Source organism: Macaca fascicularis, chromosome 10 (assembly GCF_037993035.2).
Source record: "Macaca fascicularis isolate 582-1 chromosome 10, T2T-MFA8v1.1".
NCBI classification, from domain to species: domain Eukaryota; kingdom Metazoa; phylum Chordata; class Mammalia; order Primates; family Cercopithecidae; genus Macaca; species Macaca fascicularis.
The window spans coordinates 118,389,871-118,415,807 of NC_088384.1; the positions used below are offsets into that span (position 1 = coordinate 118,389,871).

The 25,937-nt window shown below is 58.9% G+C and overlaps 1 protein-coding gene across 5 annotated transcripts in view; it reads right to left on the reverse strand.

Annotated features, from left to right (window-relative positions):
• LAMA5 (laminin subunit alpha 5) overlaps window positions 1-25,937 on the reverse strand; it is a 58,634-nt gene that overhangs the window by 31,206 nt on the left and 1,491 nt on the right. For 4 of the 5 annotated variants that reach the window (XM_065523370.2, XM_065523371.2, XM_065523369.2 and 1 more), the window contains exons 2-11: window positions 21,282-21,434; window positions 11,877-11,994; window positions 11,000-11,118; window positions 10,661-10,831; window positions 10,456-10,553; window positions 6,562-6,677; window positions 6,331-6,449; window positions 6,155-6,245; window positions 5,733-5,867; window positions 5,471-5,530 (exon numbers count right to left, since the gene is read on the reverse strand). In XM_065523370.2, coding sequence (XP_065379442.1) covers window positions 5,471-5,530; window positions 5,733-5,867; window positions 6,155-6,245; window positions 6,331-6,449; window positions 6,562-6,677; window positions 10,456-10,553; window positions 10,661-10,831; window positions 11,000-11,118; window positions 11,877-11,994; window positions 21,282-21,434 — 1,180 coding nt within the window. Of the gene's footprint in view, window positions 1-5,470; window positions 5,531-5,732; window positions 5,868-6,154; window positions 6,246-6,330; window positions 6,450-6,561; window positions 6,678-10,455; window positions 10,554-10,660; window positions 10,832-10,999; window positions 11,119-11,876; window positions 11,995-14,789; window positions 15,111-21,281; window positions 21,435-25,937 lie in introns of those variants that run through there. The other variant, XM_065523372.2, reaches the window with a different exon arrangement.

The following is a 25,937-nucleotide window of genomic DNA, read 5'->3' on the forward strand; positions in this document are numbered from 1 at the left end:
CTCTACTAAAAATACAAAATCTACCCAGGTGTGGTGGCGGGCGCCTGTAATCAATCCCAGCTACTCAGGAGGCTGAGGCAGGAGAATCGCTTGAACCTAGGAGGCAGAGGTTGCAGTGAGCCAAGATTGTGCAACTGAACGCCAGCCTAGGCAACAGAGACTCTGTGTCAAAATAAATGAATAAATAAATAAAAATTTAAAAAGTCATCACATTCTAGGTTAGAAACGAAGAAAATCTCAAATTCCAAAGACACAGGCAGAAACTGCCAGTGTGCCAAGTCTAACCACAAGGCAGCAAAACCAGAACTGAACGCCACGCAAAGGACAGGAGGGAAACCTCAGCACCTTCAACAGTGACAGGGCGAAAGAAAATAAAACCCCAAATGATAGACTATTTAAAAAAAAAACCAGCAATGAGGACACCCCACATCTCGAACTACAAGAAACCTAGCCAAAGCTATACTCTGAGGGAAATTTATAGCTTTAAACTTAAGTTTCCCAGCCTCAGGACTGTGGACATTCTGGGCTGGATAACTCTTCGTTCTGTGTGCAGGAGTGGTCCCGGGTTGTAGGATGCTCGCAGCATCCCTCGCCTCTACCCACTGGATCAGTTACATCCATCAATCATCACAACCAAAAACGTCTCCCGACATCATCAAATGCTTCCTGTGGATCAAAGTCACCACTGGCTGAGAACCACCGCTTTAAGTCTTTTTGTTGGGAATGAAGACAGACTAAAAATAACAACTCAAGAAGCTATTAAAAAAAAAAAAAAGGAATAAATCAAAGAAAGTGGATTAAAGAGACTGAATATTAGAAAGGAAAATCTCTCCTCCCAACTAAAGAAAGAAAAACCTCAGCAGGTCTTAGCAAGAGAACTGCAGCTGTACTTCGAACAGACCAATAAACTCAACGAACCTCTGTTAGGTCTGTTCGATCAAAAAAAAAAAAAAAAAAAAAAAGAAAGAAAAGAAAGAAAATAAAAATAAAAATAGACAAGAACAGAAATGAACAGAAATTTTAACTTTACAACAGGCCACTGTGCGTAACTTTGTGTCAATACATTTAAAAATCAAAACAAAATACACAATTTGCTAATACAAATAATCAAACCTGACTTAAGATGAGGTAGAAAAATGGCTGGGCATGGTGGCACACGCTTGTATTGCCAGTACTTTGGGAGGCTGAGGCAGGTGGATCACTTGTGGTCAGAGTTTGAGACCAGCCTGGCCAACATGGTGAAATCCCGTCTCTACTAAAAATACAAAAAATTGGCCAGGCGTGGTGGCGGGCACCTGTAATCCCAGCTACTCGGGAGGCTGAGGCGGGAGAATCACTTGAACCCGGGAGGCGGAGGTTGCAGTGAGCCAAGACTGCGCAACTGCACTCCAGCCTGGTGACAGAGTGAGACTCTGTCTCCAAAAAAAAAAAAAAAAAAAGATGAGGTAGAAAACTGAATACAATAGCCACAGAATACATTAAAACCTTAATCTAAGATCTCTGTTGAAAAACAGGTATCAGGACCAAAGGGTTTTGTAAGTTTGACCAGACTTTTAACAAGTAGGTAATTTCTGTGATTTTTAAACTGATCGGGAACATAAAAAAGTGTGGATCATTTCCCAAGTATTTTTCAAAACCAAAACAATCTCACTTGTGAATTTAGACAAAATAAAATATTTATGTTCAACACTGTGTCCCCGTTAGGAAAGACAATACAGTTCATTGTAATGAACACATTGAAAGTGAATACTATACAGTCACAGGTAATTACTTACAGTCACAGGTGCTTACCATGGCCCAGTAGCGAAAAGATACATTGTCAGTAGTTTACACCAGGGATTAGCAAACTAGTCTATGGACTCCTCGCTCGCTCGCTTTTGTAAATAAAGTTGTATTGGAACCCCACCAAGCCCACTGGTGAATACATGTTCTATGGCTGCTTGCAAGCTACAGCTGGCAATGGTAGAGCTGAGGAGTTTCCCCACAGGGATCACACAGCCCTGAGTCTATGACATTTACCGTCTGGACCTTTTCAGACAGTTTGTTGACCCCTGGTTTACACAACTGATGAAAAACTAAACATTTTCACGTAAAAAAGAAAACCATCACAGAACCAGCAGACAAGACAATTCCTGGGTAAGGGAGCAGAATCTAAATCTGACCCAACCAGAGATTCAGTAGAACAACATGGGCAGATTCACCTAAAAATTTACAAAATCAGAACACAGAAAAAAGCTCCCCAAAAAATAAGGAGCAAATGACCCATCAGGAGAAAAACACAAATCTTATAAGAAATAGGTGATACAAGGCCGGGCGCGGTGGCTCAAGCCTGTAATCCCAGCACTTTGGGAGGCCGAGACGGGCGGATCACGAGGTCAGGAGATCGAGACCATCCTGGCTAACACGGTGAAACCCCGTCTCTACTAAAAAATACAAAAAACTAGCCGGCCGAGGTGGCGGACGCCTGTAGTCCCAGCTACTCGGGAGGTGGAGGCAGGAGAATGGCGTGAACCCGGGAGGCGGAGCTTGCAGTGAGCTGAGATCCGGCCACTGCACTCCAGCCTGGGTGACAGCGCGAGACTCCGTCTCAAAAAAAAAAAAAAAAAAAAGAAATAGGTGATACAGGCCAGGCGCAGAGGCTCACGCCTGTAATCCCAACACTTTGGGAGGCCGAGGTGGGCAGATCTCTTGATGTCAGGAGTTCCAAACCAGCCTGACCAACATGGAGAAAACCTGTATCCACTAAAAATACAAAAATTAGCCAGGCATGGTGGCGCATGCCTGTAATCCCAGCTACTTGGGAAGCTGAGGCAGGAGAATCACTTGAACTCGGGGGCAGAGGTTGCAGTGAGCTGAGATTGCAGCATTGCACTCCAGCCTGGGCAACAAGAGCGAAACTCCATCAAAAAAACCCAAAAAAACAAAAACCAAAGCAGTAGAAAAGTCAAGAAGATTCAAGCTTACAGAGTAGTCAAAGTGCAGCTAAAAACGACGCAATATCGTGCCAGGCGCGGTGGCTCATGCCTGTAATCCCAGCACTTTGGGATGCCAAGGTGGGCGGATAATCTGAAGTCAGTTCGAGACCAGCCTGACCAACATGGAGAAACCCTGTCTCTACTAAAAATACAAAATTAGCCGGGCGTAGTGGTGCATGCCTGTAACCCCAGATACTCGGGAGGCTGAGGCAGAAGAATTGCTTGAACCTGGGAAGCAGAGGTTGTAGTGAGCCAAGATCACGCCATTGCATTCCAGCCTAGGCAAAAAGAGCGAAACTCCATCTCAAAAAAAAAAAAAAAAGACGTAATATCAAATACAATCTAAGACCCCAGTCGCTGGGAAAGATGCCATGCTTTTACGTCCTGTCATGAAAGGGAAAAACCCTACCAACTAGACTGTGATATGCCATCAAGCAAAAGACGGGTCCCAATTCCAGAAACACTAAAAAGCGAGGGAATGTGGCTCTAACTTGAGAATATTTTTTGTTTATCAAGCTGACAGTGATAGACTCTGCTATGCGGTAATGGCAGTGATTTGGTCAGCAGGTGCCGTGCTGCTCTGTGACTGTGACTGTATGCTGGGAGACTTTTTTTTTTTTTTAATTTTTTGAGACAGACTTTTGCTCTTGTTGCCCAGGCTGGAGTGTAGTGGTGCGATCTCAGCTCACTGCAACCTCTGCTTTCCGGGTTCAAGCGATTCTTCTGTCTCAGTCCCCGAGTAGCTGGGATTGCAGGCATGTGCCACCACGTCCGGCTAATTTTTGTATTTTTAGTAGAGACATGGTTTTGCCATGTTGGCCAGGCTGGTCTCGAACTCCTGACTTCGTGATCTGCCCGCCTCGGCCTCCAAAAGTACTGGGATTACACGAGCCACTGCACCCAGCTGACTTTTTTTGATTTGGTTTTTTTTGTTTGTTTGTTTTTGTGTCAGAGTCGCCCAGGCTGGAGTGTAGTGGTGAGATCTCGGCTCACTGCAAGCTCTGCCTCCCGGGTTCATGTCATTCTCCTGCCTCAGCCTCCCGAGTAGCTGGGACTACAGGCACCCGCCACCATGCCCGGCTAATTTTTTTTCATATTTTTAGTAGAGACGGGGTTTCACTGTGTTAGCCAGGATGGTCTCGATCTCCTGACCTCGTGATCTGCCCGCCTCGGCCTCCCAAAGTGCTGGAATTACAGGCATGAGCCGCCACACCCAGCCTTTTTTTAAAATTTATTTTTTGAGATGGAGTCTTGCTCTGTCACCCAGGCTGGAGTGCAACGGTGGATCTCAGCTCACTGCAACCAGGTTCAAGCAATTCTCCTGCCTCAGCCCCCCAAGTAGCTGGGATTACAGGTGCACGCACCACCACGCCTGGCTAATTTTTTTATTTTTAGTAGAGACAGGGTTTCACCATGTTGGTCAGGTTGGTGTTGAACTCCTGACCTCAGGTGATCCATCCGCCTCGGCCTCCCATAGCGCTGGGATTACAGGTGTGAGCCACTGTGCCCGGCTAGTTTTCTACCTCATATTAATAATGCTTTATCACAGCATTATTTTTTAAAAAAAGAACCTCGATTTCCAACCACTGGGGGTTGTTTAAATACTTAATTAGTCCCTATGAAACGGACCATAAGACAATGTGTTTACAGGACTGTGGCTGGGACGTAATCATAGGACAGGGTGCAGAGCATGACGACGCTTGTGAAAGAGAAGTGCTTGTGAAAGAGAAGTGCTTGTGAAAGAGAAGTGCTTGTGTACAGAGAGCATTCAGGCGCTGTGTAGAGGTGGTGGAATTGTGGATAACTTTTTTTTTTTTTTTGAGATGGAGTTTTGCTCTGTTGCCCAGGCTGGGGTGCAGTGGTGCAATCTTGGCTCACTGCAACCTCCGCCTCCTGGGTTCAAGCAATTTTCCTGCCTCAGCCTCCCAAGTAGCTGGGATTACAGGTGCCCGCCACCATGCCCAGCTAGTAGAGACAGGGTTTCACCATGTTGGCCAGGCTGGCCTTGAACTCCTGACCTCAGGTGATCCACCTGCCTTGGCCTCCCAAAGTGCTGGGATTACAGGTGTGAGCCACCGCACCCGGCCACCACTTTTCTTTTTTGAGACAACGTCTCACTCTGTCGCCCAGGCCAGAGTGCTGTGGTGTGATCATGGCTCACTGCAGCCTCAGCCTTCCAGGCTCAAGCAATCCTCCCACCTCAGTCTCCAGAGGAGCTCAAACTACAGACACACACTACCACGCCCAGCTAATTTTTGTATTTTCTGTAGAGACAGGGTTTCACCATGTTGCCCAGGCTAACCTTTTTCTTTGGCTTTATGCCTACCTATATTTCTGAAAGTTTTCCAGTGTGAATATGCATAATTTGCATAAGAAGAAATAAACCAAAAATAAAGTGACCAAATGAAAATTCTCCTTTTCTCCACGAACTTCCTGTGAGGCTGCCCCATGGCTCCAGAGCAGGTCAGGGACCTGGGGGCCTCAAGGACACTTACTCACAATCTGGCCGGCTGGCAGCACCTGCTCCCTGGTGTCATTGGAGGATGAGGGTGTCGCTGAGGGGAAGAGACACGCATGTTGGCCAGGTCTGCTTAGAACCCCAGCACCCCACACCCCCTGCCACCCTCGGTCTCTCAGCACAATCGGAGATGCAGGCAGGACAACAGGGTCCATCCCAGGGAATGCCCCACCCCCCACAGGGCTCCTGGAGTCCAGCAGGCAGTGGTGTCTGTTCAGACGCCCCTGGCAGGTGCTCACGGTAGCAACTTGGGAAGCCCGTGAAGCCCTCGGCACACACGTCGCACCGCTCCCCGGAGAAGTTGGGCCGGCAGTAGCAGCGACCCGTCAGGTCCTCGCAGGTGCCATCCGTGAAGTTGGACTCGCAGTTGCAGCCTGGGCAGGGGCAGGAGCCGGGTAAGCCTGGAGCTACCAGGACCCAAGGGGTGGGCTCCAAGATGGGGCAGTCTACCTCCCCGCCAGGGCCGTGGGGACGAGGGCTACAGCCAGGCCCCCTGGGGGGACATGAGGGCTGGGGACCTGCCCCGTGGCCTGGGAGGTTCCTTCCTGGGCTGGCCTGGAAGCTCAGGACATCCCCTCCAAAGCAGCCCCAAAGGCCCAAGAATGCCTCTTTCCGGGCAGACCCTGAGACCCAGGACACTCGCCCAGCTGAGCCCACTCACGGCAGCAGACGTGGGGCGAGTCAAGCGGGTGGTCAGGAGAGCGGTAGAAGCCTGGCAGGCAGCGCTCACAGTTGACGCCAGTGGTGTGGTGCTGGGGGTGCAAGGGCCATTGAGTCCGGGGAGGTCCCTGCCTCGCCTCAGGGCCAGCCCATCCCCAGCCCTCTAGCCCAGCCCACCTGGCAGTCGATACAGACACCCCCGCCCTGATAGGTGCCATCCAGGCTCTGGCTGGCACGGCGCCGGTCCACCTCAGGGTCGTAGTAACAGTCGGTGGCGTGGCCGTGGCAGTTACAGGCTAGAGAAAGGGGAGACCAGCTGTCAGCATGCCCTCCATGGGCCCAGGCACCGGGGCACTCTCATGGGTCAGGGTGTGGGCAGGACACGCAGGTGCGGGAGGAGGTACTCACACTGGCACTCATTGGCACTGTTGGCAGTCGCAGGCTTCCACGGCTGCTGGTTGAAGCCGGGGCAGCAGCGGTCACAGGTGCCCCCGCAGGTGTTGTGCTGGCAGGTGCACTGCAGCCTGTGGGGTACACAGGAGGGGGGCTCAGGCCCATCCTGGAGGCAGGTGGCAGGTACTTAGTCCCTTCCCCAAAGGGGCCTGGGATCCCCTCGACGGCTTGGCTTGCCGAAGGGACACGGCCCCCCGCTGCTCTGTTTGCTGGCCCAGACTCGGCATCCCCCAGCCAGTGGCTCTGGCGCAGCTCTCCCAGGCTGGGGTAATGCACACAGGGAAAGAGGCGGTGGAGGACAGGGTCTCACAGTGGCAGGAGCTGTGCAGGGCCCAATCCCAGGGCATACCAGAAGCACAGAGATAAACCCTGCTAAAGATCTTGCAGAGAAACAATGTGGCAGGTCAGCAAAAAGAGCCCTGAGAACCTCACAAAACAGAGTAATCTAGTAGAAGCCAGAGAAAAATGTTAAAAATGGTCATAAAGAAATCTAAAACATAGGCCGGGCACGGTGGCTCACGCCTGTAATCCCAGCACTTTGGGAGGCCGAGGCGGGCAGATCACAAGGTCAGGAGATCAAGACCATCTGGCTAACAAAGTGAAACCCCGTCTCTACCAAAAAAAAAAAAAAAAAAACCAAAAAAAAAAACTAGCCAGGCATGGTGGCGGGCGACTGTAGTCCCAGCTACTCGGGAGGCTGAGGCAGGAGAATGGCGTGAACCCGGGAAGCGGAGCTTGCAGTGAGCCAAGATCAGGCCACTGCAGTCCAGCCTGGGCGACAGAGCAAGACTCCATCTCAAAAAAAAAAAAAGTGAGTCCTGAGCAAGAAAAAAAATCCGAATCCTCGACACAACACAACAAATCTGCAGAACGCCAATGGCAAAAAGACCATAAAAAAATCCTGGAGAGGCCGGGCGCGGTGGCTCAAGCCTGTAATCCCAGCACTTTGGGAGGCCGAGACGGGCGGATCACGAGGTCAGGAGATCGAGACCATCCTGGCGAACACAGTGAAACCCCGTCTCTACTAAAAAAATACAAAAAACTAGCCGGGCGAGGTGGCGGGCGCCTGTAGTCCCAGCTACTCGGGAGGCTGAGGCAGGAGTGAACCCGGGAGGCGGAGCTTGCAGTGAGCTGAGATCCGGCCACTGCACTCCAGCCCAGGTGACAGAGCGAGACTCCATCTCAACAACAACAATAACAACAACAACAACAACAACAAAAATCCTGGAGAGGAAGACGACCCATAGAGGACTAGCAACGGCAGTGACAACGGACTCTCCCAAGCACCTGGAGAGGTGAAGAGACAGTCAAATCATTTCTCCAAAGTGCTGAGAGACACAGTTGTCAACCACGAATTCTACAGTCAGCTCAACTATCATTCAAGAGGGAGGACAAAACAGCCGTTTTCAGACAATTCCGGATAGGCTGTCATGGAATAAAAAAAATTACAGGGTACATTTTAGGAAGGAAGAAGCAGCAACCCAGGGGATGATGATGGTGATGGTGGGCGGGATGATGGTGATGGTGGTGATGGTGGGGGGATGACGGTGATGGTGGGGTGATGATGGTGGGATGATGATGGTGATGGTGGGGGTGATAATGTTGATGATGGTGATGGTGGGGTGATGATGGTGATGGTGGGGTGATGATGGTGATGGTGGGGTGATGATGGTGATGGTGGGGGGATGATGGTGATGGTGGGGTGATGATGGTGATGATGGGGGGATGACGGTGGCATGACGGTGATGGTGGTGATGGTGGGGGCGATAATGGTGATGGTGGGGGGGATGAGGTGATGGTGGGGGGATGATGGTGATGGTGGGGGAGATGACGATGGTGGTGGTGATTGTGGGGGTGATGACAGTGATGGTGGTGATGGTGGGGGTGATGACAGTGATGGTGATGATGGTGGGGGGATGACGGTGATGGTGGTGATGGTGGGGGCGATGATGGTGATGGTGGGGTGATGATGGTGGGATGATGATGGCGATGGTGGGGGTGATAAAGTTGATGATGGTGATGGTGGGGTGGTGATGTTGGGGTTGGGGTGGGAGTAAGGTGATGGTGGAGGTGAAGAGGCAGAGAGGAGCTGGCTGAAGACATGGAGTCCCCTTCCCTGGAGGAGAGGTGGGGGTGGTGGGTAAAGGGTGCAGGGAGGACACGGGCAGGCTGATGTTTTGGGACACTGGTGTGTGACCAGGTGCTGGTAACAGAGTCTGTGGTTCCAGGAAAGATGCCCAGTCACCCCTGTTTGCACCTGCAGGGAGAGCTGAGCTCAGTCCACACCCAGGTGTGGTGAGTCAAGGGATGGCAATGTCTTCCCTGCAGGCCAAGGCAAGCCCCGGCTCCTGCAACCTTCCTCTCCTCAGAGGCCCATTTGGCTGCCTGGTGGGTTCCACTCCCAGCTGTCACGAGCTGTGTCCCCACTTAGCATTTAATTTCCCAGGACAACTTAGCTCTGCTGGAGCTCAGCAGCCTGAAGCCGTGCTGGCAGCAACAGGTGCCCAGGGTGGGTCCCCAGGGCCCACAGCTCCTGGAAAACAGCCCACGTCCTCCAGCTCAGGAGACTGTGCCACTCCTCCCCTCATCCACATCCGAAGGGGCCAGGGCTCCCGCCTCTGCTCGGCACTGGCCATGGGAATGGAAGTGAACCTGTCCTATCTGAGCTCCACCCGCCTCCCCACCTCCCCTGTAAACTGGAACGTGGACAGAGCCGTAAGACCCCAGCAGAAGGCAGGGGGCAGGTCCTAAATTCAAGCGCATGAAGTTGGGCTGCACGGTTTCAGGAACTAGATGAGCCCTGGCGGCTCTCTGCTGGGGGTCCAGGAGCCTCATCACACGCTCAGCCTCGGCTGCACCACTCTGAGTGGCTTCTGTCCAGCCCCATGCCTGCACTGCCACCCTTGGGTGTTACACCCTCCAGGTTGAGTACTGGTTTGCGTGTTTCCCAGCTGCCTCCCAGAACAGGTGCTCCTGTGGCTGGACTGGGGTCCCACCCTCTGTTCCCATTCCCAGGAAAAGGGCCCAGCATGTGTTAGGCGCTCAACACACAGCTGCTGGCTGAAGAAACAGAGGGAGGGAGGAAAGGACGGATGTGCCCCGGGGCTGCTTCTCCGCAGAACGAGCCCAGCCCTACCTTACTGAGGATTCTGGGTGGGGCCCAGGAATGTGCAGGTGCCAGCACCAGGGCCGCTGCCCGTTCTGTGCGGGGTTCCCGGGAGGTAGACGCTCTGTAGTGCCCTTGGCTGCCCCCGAAAGCAGGCACACAGGGCATAGCACACGTGGGGTTTTGGCTACCCCCACCCCGCCATCCCCATCCTGGGCCTTGGTCCCTGCTTGGTTGGAGTGAAGGTGAGGGCTGGGGGCAGCAGGGAAGTTGTCTGTTGTGTCCTGAAAGGTTGGGGGAGCTGAGTGGGCACCCCTAAAGTGAATGAGGGCTGCCTCGGCAAGTAGTGGGCACCTGTCCATTCCAGAGCACGCAGACGTGGACTCGGGAATCAGTCATCCTCATCACTGACTCTCCTCACAGGGCCCTGGGGGTCCGCCATTGTGGGAAGGCCAGCTGGCCTGGGGGTCCAGAGAGCCCTGCCTCTGCCAGCAGCAGAGCAAGGCTCCCCCAAACCAAGATGGGGCACCCTGGGGAGGCTGCACACGCCCTGGCCTCCACATCGCCGCACAGATGAGAAACTGAGGCCCGCGCAATGGTGGTCAGTTCAGGTCACACAGAGAACAAGGTCGTGGTGGGCCATGGAACCAGGTCACCCACCCTCAGGTTAGGCAGGGGTGACAAGGACAGGCAGGGAGCTGAGAACTGCACCTGAACGGGGCCTCCCCTGAACGGGGCCTCACCTGAACGGGTCTGTGGGGTCTTTGGCATCACAGGCATCCGCGTGGCCGTGGCAGACACAGCGGCCTCCGATGCTGATGTCCTTGATGCTGTAATAATACTGCACCCGCAGGCCCCGTGAGCGCCAGGCAGCCAGGCCTCACCCACCCCAAGGCCCGGGTCCACCCGGCCAGTCCCCCTCCCCTGTCTGGGCCACGGGCAGCTCACCCGGCGGGTGACCGTGGGGTCTCGCAGCGCCTTCCCCATGAGGTGGCCCAGCAGCGTGTTGGTGCGCAGGAAGCGCAGGCGGACGTTAGTGGCCTTGGTGAACTCACGCAGCAGCGGCGAGTAGGAGAAATTCATGGCGCCTGGGCGCCCATTCACCAGGGACACCACAATCTGTGGGCGGTACACGGTGAGGCCGGTGTGGCCCCAGCCCCCAGCCCCTGCACGGCGCTGCCCCTCCTGGGCCCACCTCTCCCTTCTCCAGCCCCGCACCACGCTACCCTTCCACGGCCCACCTCTCCCTTCTCCAGCCCCGCACCGCGCTGCCCCTCCTGGGCCCACCTCTCCATTCTCCAGGGGCACGATGCGCGAGTACTCGGTGGTGCAGATGGCCGCGTCATCCCGTGTGATGCGTTCCAGAGTCTGTGGCCCAAACCGCTCCAGACAGTCCCTCTTGGAGGCTGCGGGGAATGGTGGGAGGGGAGGGCGCTGGATCACCAGGAAAGCCTGGGCCCCCGCAGTGCCCCAGGGCCCTTGCTGTCTCTGGGCCTCGCCACCGAGGCTCCCACGGGCCAAGAGGCCGTGTGACAGAGACCACAGCTCGCTGGCTGAGGGGGCCTGACCCGTTGGACTGCACTGCCCTCCACCGCTCTGCCTGGCATGCTTTGAGAGCGAGTGACTCCCCCAGTGACTATCCTCACTCCCTTCCTTGGGGACAGACTGCCCATCACTGACCTGCCCCTCCCCCATCCTCAGGCCAGGAAATTTTTGGTGACACGTGACCAGGCCTGCCAGCACTCATTCCCACCAGCATGACTGGTCAGGGTGGCATGGGGCCAAGGATGGCCAGCGTACGGGTGCTCGGACACCAGTACTCCTGACACAGGTGGCTGAGCTGGCAGGAAGTAAGGTGGGAGCTGTCAGGGCCCTTCTGTCACCACGGGGAGCAGCCAGCACATGAAGTCATCCAGAGGCAGCCGAGAGATGGCACCAGAGATTCCTGGCGCCATAGCCCTTGGACCCAGCTGTGCCCGACGCCAAGGACAGAAGCCAGTAAATCCCCATGAGCCTTCAAGTCCTTGTCTGACAGTCATGACCACAGCAGCTGGGTGTGAGGGCAGGGCTGGGTGTTCGGAGACCTTCAGAAGCCTGGTCATGGAGGGCCTGCCCAGGGACCCCCCCGCCTCGCCCCCCAGGCCCCGTGGCGGCAGAGACTCACAGGCAAAGAACTGCCAGGGCTGGTAGGTGCGGCCGAAGTCCATGGACCGCTCCAGCACCCAGAGGTCCGGCCGGGGTGAGTTGGCAAACTTGATGAGGACGTAGGCCACGTGGAAGACCTGCGGGCCGAGAGGGCGTCAGGGGAGCCAGGAGCACCTGGATTCCCATGCTGTCAGGGGCCTGGCTCATTTTCTGCCCCTCAGGTGAGGCCACAGCAGGGGATGTGGTATCCTCGCCACACGGGGCAACTCTGGGTTTGCCTGCATGGGGCAGACGAACCCAGGGGAGAGGGCTCCCCAGGGATGGAGATGAGCCCCCGGGAACCAGCCCTCCTAGAAGGGCACCCCGCCTGTGCTCAGGACCAACGCACTGCCTCCTCCCCTTCCCTGCTGCAGGAGCCTGGGGTTCCCCATGGTCCTGCAAGCTCTGTGGCTGCAGATGGAGCAAGTTAGGGAGTGGCCTACCCACGGCCCAGGCAGGGACTGGCCAGGGTGGGTGCAGGAACATACCCCAGTGTCCCCACAGCCCTCATGTCCAGCCAGCCCCAGTGGCCAGACAGTGGTCCCCGCCACCAGGCAGGTCCAAAGGTCTAACCCCCTAGTCCCTGACAGGTCAGCTGCTCCTAGGATGGGGCCCCTGCCCCTACCTCACGCCGGGCACCCCTCCCCCAGGCTCCGCTCACTCCCCTGCTGACCAGCCCACAGCCAGGGGCCCACTGAGCCCCCGGGGACTGGGCTGCAGGGAGCAAGCGGGGCTCAGCCTTGCAGGCAGGGGGGCCACTGGAAGCTGAGCCTGCCTGGGAGACTCCACCAGCCCAGGCACTGGGGCGGTAGCTCTGCTGTGGCCCTGTGAGTGTCAGGGCAGCCCTGACCAGGGCAGAGGAAAGCTGCTCCTTCCCAGGCCCCCAAAACCCCAAGACCCTGCCCCAGCCCCGCCCTGGCTTTGCCCACTTTCTCCCCGTGTGTCAGCTCGACCTCCACCAGGGACAGCCCATGTGTCTGTGCCCCAGGGTTGGGGGAGAGCCTGGCTCAGTCTTCACAGGGTGCTTTGTACCTCCTCAGAGAAGGCTGCCCTGATTGCAGCCCCTCCCCCTAATCCTCAGCTGCAGACACCTCCCCAGGCCCAGGCCTGTCTCTCCGCACAGGCCAGGCCTGCTGGCTCCCCTCAGGCCTCTGATCAGCCTGGGCCTCCCTCCCTCCCCTACCAATCCCCCACCACCCTGCCCTCAGGACTCCAGGCCTGAGCCTCCCCTGCCCCCAGCAGACAGTGCTACCCAGCCTCATCTCTGCTCCCACCCAACATAACCCTGGGCCTCCATGCCTGCACCTGGGGGTGCACACACACCCGCTGGCCCAACAGTGAAACACCGCGGGGGCGGCTCTTCCATGGACCCAGGACAGGCCCCCTCTGAAAAGGTCTCTGGTCCCTAAAACAGCCCATGACCTCATTGGTAAGAGGCTGCACCCAGGAGCCGGGGGGTTCCAGAGGCACACAGGAGGGGGCAGTGCCCAGGCAGCACCCCACCTTCACACTCATGCAAGCCAGGGCTCAGCCCCTGCTGTGGCCAAGTGCTCCCACCCACCATAGCCTCTGAGGGGAGCCCTAGGCTCCCCCTACGTGGGGGCAAAGGAGGGAAGGTGTTTCCAGGCCCTGTCACAAGCCTGGAGGCTCCAAGGGAGGGTGAGCCCCTCCCCAGCCCCTCTCACACAAAGGGGAAAGGGCTCTCCCAGGCAGATCCCAGGCAGAGGCTCCACAGGGACCTGGCAGGGAGGCGGAGGAAATATGAACCTCTTCCCCGCCTGTACAAAGAGGCCCAGGTGCTGGGGAGAGAGGCAACTCACGGACCCACAGCCCAGGGGTGGCCTGCCTGTCTCAGCCCACACCTCCCCTGACAGGCCCACAGGGTCCGCGATGGAGACCTTGGGAGACCTCACTACTCAGCCCAACTGTTTGCGGGCGGCAGTGGGAACCAGTCCCTCTTCTGCTCACAGGTGGGCCCCCAGGTGGGCCCTGAAAAGGCCAGCAGGCCTCCGAGGGTCACGCCACACCCCAGGGCCACCCACTGCATCTCTTCAGGACCCTGACCCGCCGGTGCCCGCTCCTCTGGAGGGTTTCTCGCCACAGCAGGTGCACCCGGGAACCGCTGGGTGCTGTTGGCCAGGTAGGCCTGGGAGCCTAGGGCACCAAGCAGGAGAGTAGGGTCCCCCAGAGCTGCACAAGACCTACAGTCACCCCACCAGACTGAGCTGGACTGAGACTGCTGTGAGGCCCCCCTGGAAACAACACAGACTCCTCATTGCTTCAGCCCTTGGGGGCACTGGCTGCCCAGACTCCAGGTAGGGGGCAAGGCTCCAGGACTCCAGGCACATCAGGTCCAAATCCCACCCTTCTTGGAGGGCTTGGCGCTGCTTCCGAGTCTCCTCGGAGGGGGACTGTGGGAGCCAAGTGCAGCCTTCCAGGGTGGGGGCGGAGCACAGGCCTATTCACCGGCTGCCAGGCTGAGGTCATCGTCTACCTCCCTGTGGCTGGGGGGCAGGGAGACATGCCCTGTCCAGCAGGGAGGGGTCTGAGCCTCCTCAGGGTCAGACCCTATACCCAGCCCCACACCTGGGCCTCAGCAGCCCCACGGGCCTGACCACAAGCATTCCAGAGAGCCCCAGGCGGGGGCCAATGGCCCCTGTGCCTGGACAGGGAAGGGTCCGCTCGAGGTGGACGGGGCACAGACACAGGCAGTTCTCGGGGAGCTGGCAGCACAGCCCCTCCCACCAAGAGACTAAAGGTCCCGACTGAGCCCCCTGGGAGCCGCCCCCGCTGTTCCCTGAGCGCCTGGAGGCTGCGCTCTCCTCAGGCCCATCCGTCCTTTCCCCTCCCCTTCAGCAGGCCAGTCGCATTTTTCCCAGCTGAGAGCACTTGCACAAATATTGACTCGAAGACACTGATCGGCACGATGAGGGGGACACAGAAATTTCGCCCTCTCCACCCCTGGGACGCACGGGAAGATCCTGGCCTCCTGTCTGTCTCTCATTCCAACCATCTGTGTGTCAGACAGGGGCCCTGGACAGCTGTCCTCGAGGGCCTGGTGGCTGCACAGATGCTCACAGGAAGGGAAGCCCGCACTGGAGGGCTCCCATCTGTCTCTGACCTGGTCGCAGCTCCCAGGGCCACACTGGCCGCCCTCGCCATGACCCGGAGCGAGCGCAGACCCCGGGCTGCGGGACCGCCCTTCCCCCTCCACGCCCCGCTCAGCTCAGCTCAGCTCAGCTGCCAGTGCTGACCTTTCCGCTGCTACATAGTTCTGTGCAAAAGGAAAAAAAAAATTCTTTCAAAGCAAAAGCCAAACAAAAGCCGCCTGAGTTATTTTTAAAAATCTGGCTATTTTGGGGCAGGCACGTCTCCAGGACAGCAGCCGGACCCGCCTCTCAGCCACTGCACCCCCCAGTCCCCCCATAACCGACCTGACCTGGGAGGGCCATGGCTCCCAGAGGAGGCCTCTGCCCAGTGACCACTGTCTCACAGGGGGTCGAGAGCCCCAGGAGCACAGGGCCCGGGGCCCAGGCAGGCTCCAGGTTCAGGGGTCGTGTGGACCTGGGGCGGACACTTCCCCTCCCTGGGCACAGGGCAGTGGGAAGAGCTGCAGAGAGGGGCATCAGGATAAAATGCCTTTCATGAGGGCATGAAGGCTCGAGCGCCCTGGGAGGGAGGACGCCAGCTGTTCCTGGAGGACAGGCAGCAGCCACTCCGCAGAAATGCCAAGGTCCCCACCAGAGCTGCACCACACACTGGCGCTCCAAAGGCAAAGCTGCGGAGGGGACTGGGTAGGTGCTGGGGTCTGGGCAGCACGGTGAGGACTACAGAGAAATGCTGGTGGGGCTTTCGGGGGCCCTGGGGATGGCATGGGGCTGTTGGCCAGCAGTCTCCTAGGCTGAGGCACCCACCTCACCATGGGGAGGGCTGTGGCTGGAACCTCCAGAGGAGGGGAGGGGGTGCTGTCCTGTGCCCAAATCCAGCTCTGCCCTGGCACATCTTGGGTTGGGGAGACCAGGGCCAGGCCCAGGTACCCACTGAGCCGGGTGAGGGCCAGTCCAGCCTTCCCCAGCAGCCTGAATCACAGAGGTCTGTGACTCAGCCCAGGCCCTGCAGGAAGAAGGGCGTTGTGCCAATTCCCGGGGCAGGAAAAGTCCCTCCTAGCCCCAGGCATCCGGGTGAGCACCCTGACCACGCCGCTCGGACAGGGCACCGGGGCACCCAGCCCCCTCGCTGCCCAGAGTCCGGGGCCAGCCCAGCCCTTGCCCGCTCCTGTCGTGTGCCTCCCCTCGAAGAGACCCCATCTGGATACACAGATAAGCCCCACAGCAGGGCGGGGCGGCTCCACCGACCCCCAGCTGGGTGAATAAGCACAGCGGCCACACAACCTATCAGGGGTCCGGAAACACGCCCCACACAGACACCTCTCCCAGAGGGACGTGGAGTGGAAAAGCCGGGGATTTCCACAGCAAGCCCACCACTGGGAAGAAAAATAAAAACGCCGAGGCCAGAACCCCGGACGCCAGGGTTGGACGTCGCCATGCCCAACTACAGATGTGCTACGCAGGACAGGGAAACTTCCAGGAGTGGGTGGGGGGACAGGAACTCCCCAGCTGGAGGGAGGGCATGGGGTCCCAGCCAGGGGGCTGCCTGCACCTCAACAGAGCTGGGCATGGGGTGGATTCGGGGACCCCAACCACTGCAGTCCAAGCTCAGGGTTCCCTCCCTGCAGCCCGGTCCAGGTCAGGCCAGATGGTCAGCCGCGGACACAGGAAGTGGAGATTATCCCAAGGGGACCCCTCGGCCTGAAACCCAAACAGTTTAGTCTCCACTGAGCTGTATTACCAGAGGCTAATGTGGTGGCTCTTGTTCAGAAACAGAAGACAGGAAGCCTTTGGGGGCCGCCTGGGGTCTAGGTGGGCGCTGGGGCATCTCTGTGCCCTGAGTGCCAGGTCTGGCTGTGCAGCCACCAAGAGCAAGCATGACAGAGGGGTGCGGGGAGAGGAGCCCCAGCCCCACCTTGGCATGGCAGCCCCTTGGGCCTCGTCCTCCTTCCAGGACAAGTAGAGGGAGGGTCTTGCTGTCCACCCTGTGCCAGGGGAGGGGAGTGGTGCCTCCCAGGACTCCCGCCATACCCCCAGGGAGCCCCACTCAAGTGGCTGCCTCCGGCCCAGCCAGTGCACCTGTCCCGGCTGCCGAGCTGTGTAACTAGAGCCTAGAGCCTGGCCGCGCTGCACTTCCTGTCCTTCCCTGGACAACCCACTGACCGTCCTGGGGCACTGGCCACATGGCTGAGTGCCCAACCAGGCCCAGGGAGCCAAGCCAGTGGCACCCTGGACCAGAAGGCCTGCCCAAGGCCCCAGCCGGCCAGCCAGAGGGCAGGCAGTCCTGAAGGGTAAGGCAGTCTGGGTGTGCTGGGCCTCCGGCAGGGGTACTCACCCCATTTACAGAGGAGGAACCAGCCTGGGAACCCAGACTCCAGACAGCATGGCCAACCCCACAGTCCTCAAGACTCCAGCACTGGGACCTTGGGCACTCCACACTGGCCCTGACCCTCTCATAACCCCACCTCAGTTTCCCCAAGTGCCTAGGGAAACTCACACTCCAGCGGCCAATGACTTCAGCAGAGCTCTACCTCCTCGTACCCCCGCTTGGAGGGGACAGCTGACTGCCTCCCCTCTCCAGCCCTACCCCAGTCCACTCTGCCCTCCCATGGCTCTCCGCCATCCCCAGGGGCACAGGCCCTCACCTGGCACTGCTCACCCCCAACCAATACTAGACTCATGCCTAACTGTCCCCCCCATACCCTGCTGGCCCCAGTTCCCCTACACCTTGACTCCTACCTGGTCCCCACCTAGGCCTCCCCATTTGCCCTGCAGCTCTGGGCCTCGGGGGCTGGGACAAAGCCGCTGCCGCACCTGTGGCACCTGCACTGTGGCCTGCTGTGCAGAGGACAAAGCAGGGGTCTCCCTGCAGGAAGGAGGCCCCCCCGCGTCCTCACTCCTCATCTGAGGGAGACAGGAGGCATGCCCTCCTCTGCTGGGGAGAGCCCCGCCCCCACCGTTAGACCACCCAAGGGCCGAATGGAGAGGGAGGGGACACAGGCCAGAGCCAGCCCCACTCACTCTGCCCAGCTCCTTACAACCTGGGCCTGCTGGGCTAGCATGCTGGTGTAGTGGGCCAAGGGCCTGGATCCTGCAGCAGAGCCAGGGGGTGGGGGCGCTCGAGCCAGGACCTGCTGGCCACGTGCCTGGGCAGTCATGAACATGCTCACCCTTCCCTGGGCCTGGGGCCTGGGGCCTGGGGCCTGGGTGTGGTTCTCGGAAGAGGGAGCCTGAGGTCAGTGATGTGACCACTCAATTCTAGAAGCTTCCGGAGGACACAAGGAGATCCGCAAGAACCCCCTAGAAGGACCCTCCGGGGAAGGTCACGTCTGGAACTCGGAAACTGCCCCCTGAGTCACCAGTGACCAGTGCTGGAGCCTCTTCCTGAGCCCCACCCTTGGAGGGAGAACCCTCCACGGCTGGGCGCAGCAGGACCCAGGCCAGGAGCCCAGCTGGCACTCCTGGGGCCAAGGCTCAGCCACTCCTGGGTGGACACCACAGGGACTAGTCTCCCCTCCCCTGCGCCAGCCCCTGCCCCACCACACAGCAGGGGCGTGAGACCCGAACCGTGATGCAGCCCACCCCGCCCTCCTCAGCCTTCCAGGAGCAGGAAGCCTTCGCGATGCCCAGTGCCAGCCACCCCCACCCCCCTCCCAGGGCATCCGCTCCAGATCCCAGAACAAAGGCTGCTGGCAGCGCGCTACAGGGGGAGTGCCCGGACCCACCCGCTGCTCAGCCTGGCTTCCTGATGGAAGCCCCAGCCCCGCCCCAGGATCAGCCCTGAAGCCCAGGAAGGACATTTCTCCACCCAACTCCAGGGAGTCCCTGCCCCCACCCCGACCAAGGCTGGCAGCCCCCGGCCCAGACAGGGGCCTTGGTAGACACATCCACATGGTCAGGAAAGCGGCTGAGAAGGAAGGAAGGAAGACGGTGCAGGTGTGGAGGGAGGAAAGAGCAGACAGAGGGATGGACAGATGGAAGCAAGGAAGAAAGGGTGGGTGCTGGATAGGTAGAGGGGTGGGTGGATGGGTAGGGGATGGGTGGATGGGTAGATGGGTAGGGAGTGGGTGGATGGGTGAGTGGATGGGTAGGGGGTAGGTGGGTGGGTGGATGGGTAGAGGGTAGATGGGTAGGGGGTAGATGGGTAGGGGGTAGGGGGGTGGGTGGGTGGATGGGTAGGGGGTGGGTAGGTGGGTGAGTGGATGGGTAGGGGGTAGGTGGGTAGGTGGGGGCGTAGGTGGGTAGGTGGGTGGGGGGGGTTGGGTGGTTGGATGGTTAGGTGGGTTGGTGGTGGCGTGGATGGGTAGGGGGGTGGGTGGGTGGATGGGTAGGGGGTGGGTGGGTGGATAGGGGGTGGGTGGGTGGATAGGGGGTGGGTGGGTTAATAGGGGGGTGGGTGGGTGGAGGGGTAAGTGGGTGAGTGGGTGGATAGGTGGGTGGGTGGAGGGGCAGGGGGTGGGTAGAGGGGTAGGTGGATAGGTAAGGGGTGGGTAGGTAGGGGGTGGGTAGAGGGACAGGTAGGTGGGTGGGTGGGTGGATAGGTAGGGGGGTGGATGGGTGAGCAGGCAGAGGGATGGGATAGGATAGGTGGGTGGGTAGGTGGAGGGACTGCTTCCCAGGTGGAATGGAAAGGGTTCCTTTTCCCTCCATATCATTTTACAGTTGGTGAAACTGAGGCTGGGAGGCAAGATGCTCACGTGGTGGAACCTGATTTCTGGCCCAGAACAATCTAAAAGCAAACTGGCTTCAGGCCTGAAGTCTCCAGCCCAGTTCAGAGATGTGCACCGAGGCTGAGAGAGAGCCCCAGAGCCAAGGGGTGGTGAAGCCCACACTTGTGGGTCTGAGTGTCAGTCCCACCTTCCCTGACCCCACCCAGCCATATCAGGCACTATGCCCACCGGCTCTGCAGCCACCTTGGGGTTGCCGTGGAGACCAGGCCATCTCCCCTCCCCCAGCCGCGCCAGTTCCTCGAAGGAGGAGGGGCGGGAAGAACCCAGTACCCAGTTCCCAGCTTCCCACCAGAGCAGCTGAGAATTCACATCCGCTGCAGCCAAGAGGGGGCCTCTGCTGCTGTGCCAGAGAGATGAGGGACCCCCAGGCTCCAGGGGACAGGGGAACCAGACGCGGGGAAACTCAGTGAGATGAAGGTAAATAGGCAAAGCCACACCCAGACCCAGGTCAGGCCAGGCCCAGGGGCCTGGCAGGCAGGCAGGGAGCCCAGGACAGGCAACCCCTCCCCAGCTCCCCATCCTTCTCCATAGGGCCCTAGAGCAAGTTCAGGAACCCCTGGAAATTCCAGGCCACCTGCTGGGGCTTGAGCCCTCCCCTCACTGCCTGCCCACCCTCGGGCCAGACCTGCAGGCCACCAAGGCTGTCAAAGGCGCCTGCCCCTTGGGGCCAGCCCTCCAGCCAGGCTGCAGGGAGACCTCCTCTATCTCTGACACCCTCGGGACAATGGCAGGGACAGAGACTCAGACAGGAGTGAAGACCCACGTGTCACACACTGGGACAGCGACCAAGCCAGCCGGGACGCAGACCTCTGTGTCAGCCCTGGAGCCCCCACTCCAGGCACTGGCTGCTCTCAGGCCCAGCCTCCTCCACCTGCCCCATCACTGTCCCTGACTCAAGAAGCACCAAGATTACTGGCCCGTTTTACAGGCCAAGACCTCAAGCCCGGGTACCTAGGCCAAGTCACCCCTTATCTGGGGCTGCTCAGGGCTGGCACCGAGGCAGGCCCACCTTAGGGGGTTCACTCTTCGCTTGGAGGTACCCAGCTTCAGCCTCCTGCTTGTACAGGGGCCTCCAAGGCCAAGGAGAGCCCAGAGCTGGGGACCAGAGAGCAGACACCCAACCCCGCCTAACCCTCAGCAGCCGCCACCTCGGCACAGGTATCCCAGGAATGTCCACTTCCGCCAGCCTCCTCTGCATTCCTGCGGCCCCTCCCGCACCCGCCAGGAATTCCTTAAACAGCAGGGTGCACTGCTCACAGCACCTCTGCCCTCCTGGCCCCAAGCTGTCTACTCAACACCTCCACCCAAACTCTGTGGCCTCTGGAAGCACCCCCATCAGCACCCCCTTTCCCTGGGTCGTGGGGATGCTGAAAGCACAAACAAAAGGTGACCACTGTCATGCCTTTGTCCCCTCCCACTGAGTCCAGCCTCCCAGGCCCCAGATCTCGCTCAGGGTGGAGACCTCGCCTTCTGGTCCAGTGGCCCAAGGTAGGCCCGACAGCCACAGACACAGAGACGGGCGCTGTAGCAGGCAAAGAAGGCCCCTACCTGGCCCAGGTCCAGGGTGACGTTGACCTCGTTGTACTCCAGGCCGCGGGACAGGGGCGGGCTCTGCCACCAGCGCTCTGTGCCATCGATGGCGTTGCTCGCGGGGTGTGCCCTGTTGCTGTTCGCAGCCGTACAGATGTCACAGTACTGGCCCTGCAGAGGGAACAGAAGGGTCAGACAGCTGAGGAGGGCCGGGGACCCCCTTCCTCCTCGTCACCCTCCTGCCCTGAGACGAATCCTGGCCCCACTGAGCGGGTTCCACGCCCAGCCTCTGCACCCCCCTCACCCACTTGCTCAGCAAACGTGCGCTAAGCACCTGAGGCTCGTCCGACTCAGGGCAGGTGGCTCATGGGAGCTGCTCATGGCACGAAGGAGGAAAGAGGAAGAACAGGGACGGAGAGGGGTATCTGCCTTGGGTGGGAAAATCTCAGTGGGCCTCTCTAGGGGGGTGGCGTCTGAGCCCTACATGGTAAGCCAGAGTGTGCTCCAGGCAGAGGGGGTGCCAGTGCAACGAGCCCTGGGGGCAGAGGCGTCTCACAGTAAACCGCAAGGTGGGCCGGGCGCGGTGGCTCACGCCTGTAATCCCAGCACTTTGGGAGGCCGAGGCGGGCGGATCACAAGGTCAGGAGATCGAGACCACGGTGAAACCCCGTCTCTACTAAAAATACAAAAAATTAGCCGGGCGCGGTGGCGGCGCCTGTAGTCCCAGCTACTCGGGAGGCTGAGGCAGGAGAATGGCGTGAACCCGGGAGGCGGAGCTTGCAGTGAGTTGAGATCCGGCCACTGCACTCCAGCCTGGGCGACAGAGCGAGACTCCGTCTCAAAAACAAACAAACAAACAAACAAACCACAAGGTGGATCAATGTGTCTAGAGCCAAGGGGGCAAAAAGGGGCAGGGGCGGGACAAGGCATGGCCACCCCTCCCTGCTGGCCCTGCCAGGGGCTCCAGAAAGGCTTGGACAAAATGCGGCAAGGCAGGGGGCAGAAAGGGGAGGAAGGTAGAGCTGCAGACAGAAGGACCATCAGGGTGGGGATCCAGGCGGCCAGACCCCGCCCCACCTCCAGATCCTGCCCACAGGCTTCTGGATTAGGGTCTCCAGAGAGACAGAATTAAGCTGTTGCGGCGGCCTATGGGGACCGGCCCCAGGGTGGAGCTGTGGGCAGCGGCAGGTGGGCCTGGGCCTCCTGGCTGCCGCTTCGGAGTCCTGGGAAGAGGCCAAGTCACAGCAACCGCTGAGCCTCAATGTCCCCATCTGAAGAGTAGGGACAAGGCTGCACCTGCCTGGGGCCACCGTGAGGATGAATGGCTCACACACACAGCCTGGCAGCCGCTTCTGTCCCGGGCCTGCCCTGCATGGGTGAGTGGGGAACAGAGGAGGCTCCCAGCGGGGTCCTGGCCTACATCCTGGAGGGGAGGGGTAGTGCTGGGAGCCGGGGCGGGGACCAGGAGAAGGGGCAGAGCTGGGTCCTGGCTGCCATACCCCCCCAGGGAAACCAGACCTGCTGTTTGTTCACACAAAGGCATCCTCCCAGGCTTGGGGTTGAGGCCCCTGAGTCCACAGCCCCCAGTGTGGCCACTGCTATACTTCCTTTACTGCATGCCTGAGATCTGGAATTATCTGGGGACTTCGCTGGGGTCCCCCAGAGCTCTGCAGTGGCAGGGTCCACACCCGCCTTATTCCCACTGTGTACCCAGCTCACCACCTAAGCAGTCTCGTGGATGGGGCTAGAGCAACTGAAGACACCCAGTTAAGCACCACGAGTCCTACCCGCAGGCCGCACTGCCAAGCTTAGATGGTGACCCCCAAACTCAGGAGTTCACTGACAGCACGGCACACACAGGTCCTGCTCAGGGTGGGGCCGGGGGTGCCTGGAGAAGGTAGGTGTGGGCAGGCCCTCTGGCTGGGGCAGCCAGGCCTTCCAGGGAAGGTTGCTTGCTGGTCAAGACCCTCCCAGACACACGAGCAGCAGAGGGAAGCGGAGTGGAAGGCTGCGGGTCAAGGGTCAGTCTCTACTCTTCCAGGTCAGGGAAGAAACTGCTCAGTCCCTGCCAGGGCCAGAGTTGGTCCAGTTACTGGGAGGCAGTTCCAGTCACCATTCGGCCACTCACTGAGCCACAGAGGACAGGGCTGGGAAAATCAGGCTCCTACCACCTCCGCTGCGGAGGGTCCCATGAGAACAGAGCCAGGAAACAGCAGAGGGGCTGATAAGGACTTCGCCCTCCAATAAGTCACCACGCTGGCCTGGCTGCCCAGTCCCCACCTTCCCAGGCTGGGCCGGCCGGGGATCCCCTGATGCCCACCTGAGGCTGCAAGGGCCACCACCTCCCCCTGCACTCTGCCTGCACCAGCTGCCCAGCAGAGTTCACCCCAACCCCCATCTGGGATGCCCAGCTAATGTGCGTCTCCTGCAGAGGGTCCCTGAGAGCCCCTGGCCTGCAGCCTTGAGACAGCACTGCCCAGCTCCAGGCCCCAAAGCCTTAGTGAGCCCCCTTGGATGGAGCTGCAGCTTCATCACCTGGGCACCTCCTGTGCCTGCCTGCCTTGCCCCACCCGCGGCTCTACTCCAGACTGGCTGGCAAGGCCTTCTCACATGCCCAATCCGCGGCCAGGGCAGTCAGCAGACCTGTGGCTCTCAGATGAAGAAGGCGTCCAAGGTCACAGGCCATCCAGCTTACGTCTACCAGCCGATCTTTCTACATATCTGGCAGCCTCAGAACAGGGGCACTCACTGCTCGGGGCTTGAGACTGAAGGGGTGGCCTGCCCCTCCACACCTGTGGGTGTTTCTCGTAAGGTGGAACGAGAGACTTGAGAAAAGAAATAAGACACAGAGACAAAGTATAGAGAAAGAAAAGCGGGGGCCCAGGGGACCGGCGCTCAGCTTACAGAGGACCCACGCCGGCCCCGGTCTCTGAGTTCCCTTAGTATTTTTTTTTTTGAGACGGAGTCTGGCTCTGTCGCCCAGGCTGGAGTGCAGTGGCGCGATCTCGGCTCACTGCAAGCTCCGCCTCCCGGGTTCACGCCATTCTCCTGCCTCAGCCTCCCGAGTAGCTGGGACTACAGGCGCCCACAACCGCGCCCGGCTAATTTTTTGTATTTTTAGTAGAGACGGGGTTTCACCGTGGTCTCGATCTCCTGACCTTGTGATCCGCCCGCCTCGGCCTCCCAAAGTGCTGGGATTACAGGCGTGAGCCACCGCGCCCCGGCCGAGTTCCCTTAGTATTTATTGATAATTATCTTTACCATCTTAAAGACAGGGGAGTGGCAGGACAATAGGATCAAAGAAAAAAGAGGAAATCGGCAGTAAGACATATGAACAAAAACCTCTCTGACATGAATAAGTTCAAAGGAAAATGCTGTGCCTTGAGATGCATATGCAAACATCTCCATAAACCTTTTAGCAGCATAGTTTCAGTCTATCACATGGGGAGAAACCTTAGACAATACCTAGCTTTCCTAGGCAGAGGTCCCTGCGACCTTTGGCCATGTACGTGTCTCTGGGTAGTTGAAATTAAGAGAATGGTGATAACTTTTAACCAGCAAGCTACCTTCAGGCATTTTGTTTAACAAAGACACATTCTGCATAGCCCAAAATCCATTAAACCTTGAGTCACCGCAACACATGTCTCTTGCAAAGGACAAGGTTGGGGGTAGGGTCACAGATTAACAGCATCACAAATACAAAACAAAATGGAGTCTCTTATGTCTACTTCTTTCTATATAGACACAGTAACAGGCTGATCTCTTTCTTTTCCCCACAGAGACTTTGGAAGAGAAGGGTTCGCCTCTATTGTTAGAAATGAGCTGGGCGAGGCCGGCTGGTTTCTCATCCACGTCGGCTCTGAGGCGTGGAGCACCATAGCCCATAGCTGCCACTGAAACTGTGGCCGCTTCCCAGGCTCCTCAGGCCAAGCTCACAGTCTCAGGTGATGGGGGCCGGCACGCTGTGCCCATTTAAAAGACAGGGAGCTTGAGGCTGACAGAGGGAAGCCACACAGCTGAGGCAGAGGAAGAGGGGCGTTGACTACAGGCTGGCCCTTTACTCATGAGACGGGGGTAATACGCCCCCACAGAGGAGACAGATCCGGGAGGGGGCCTGTGGCCCCCAGCCATGCAGCACAGGCAGGTGGTTGGGGGTGGTCTGAGGGTTCAGAGGGCACCTGGAGCCTCCCCTGCCAAAACGGCAAAATCTCAGCTGGGGACGCTCAGCCAGGCCCTCTGAGGTGCAGTAGCAGGCAAGGAGACAGCCACAGGCCCTCCCTCCTGAGACCCGGCCCCTCTGAGTCGACCAGATAAGGGGGCAGCCAGGAGGTGCCCAGATTACCACAGCTAACCCCCGCTGGACCCTGTTCTGGCTGGGGGGCTCCAAGCAGGTGTCAGCGGCTTTCCAGGGCTCAGTTCCCCCATCTGAAGTGTGGGCTTGAGACCTCCTATCTCAGAGGACTGTGCTGGGCTTAAGGAGAGAATGGTGAGCCCAGGAGTCTGGGGAGGCTCCTCCCCGCTCCCCCAGGGCCAAGGTGGTGGGGCAGGCAGAGGGGGCAGGCCCAGCCCAGGCTCCTCCATTCATCCCCACAAAGTCTTGCTCCAGGGCCCTCTGCCCCCACCCGGCAGATCTCCAGCTACTCGCCCCTGCCCTAGTCTCCCCTTCCAGGAAGG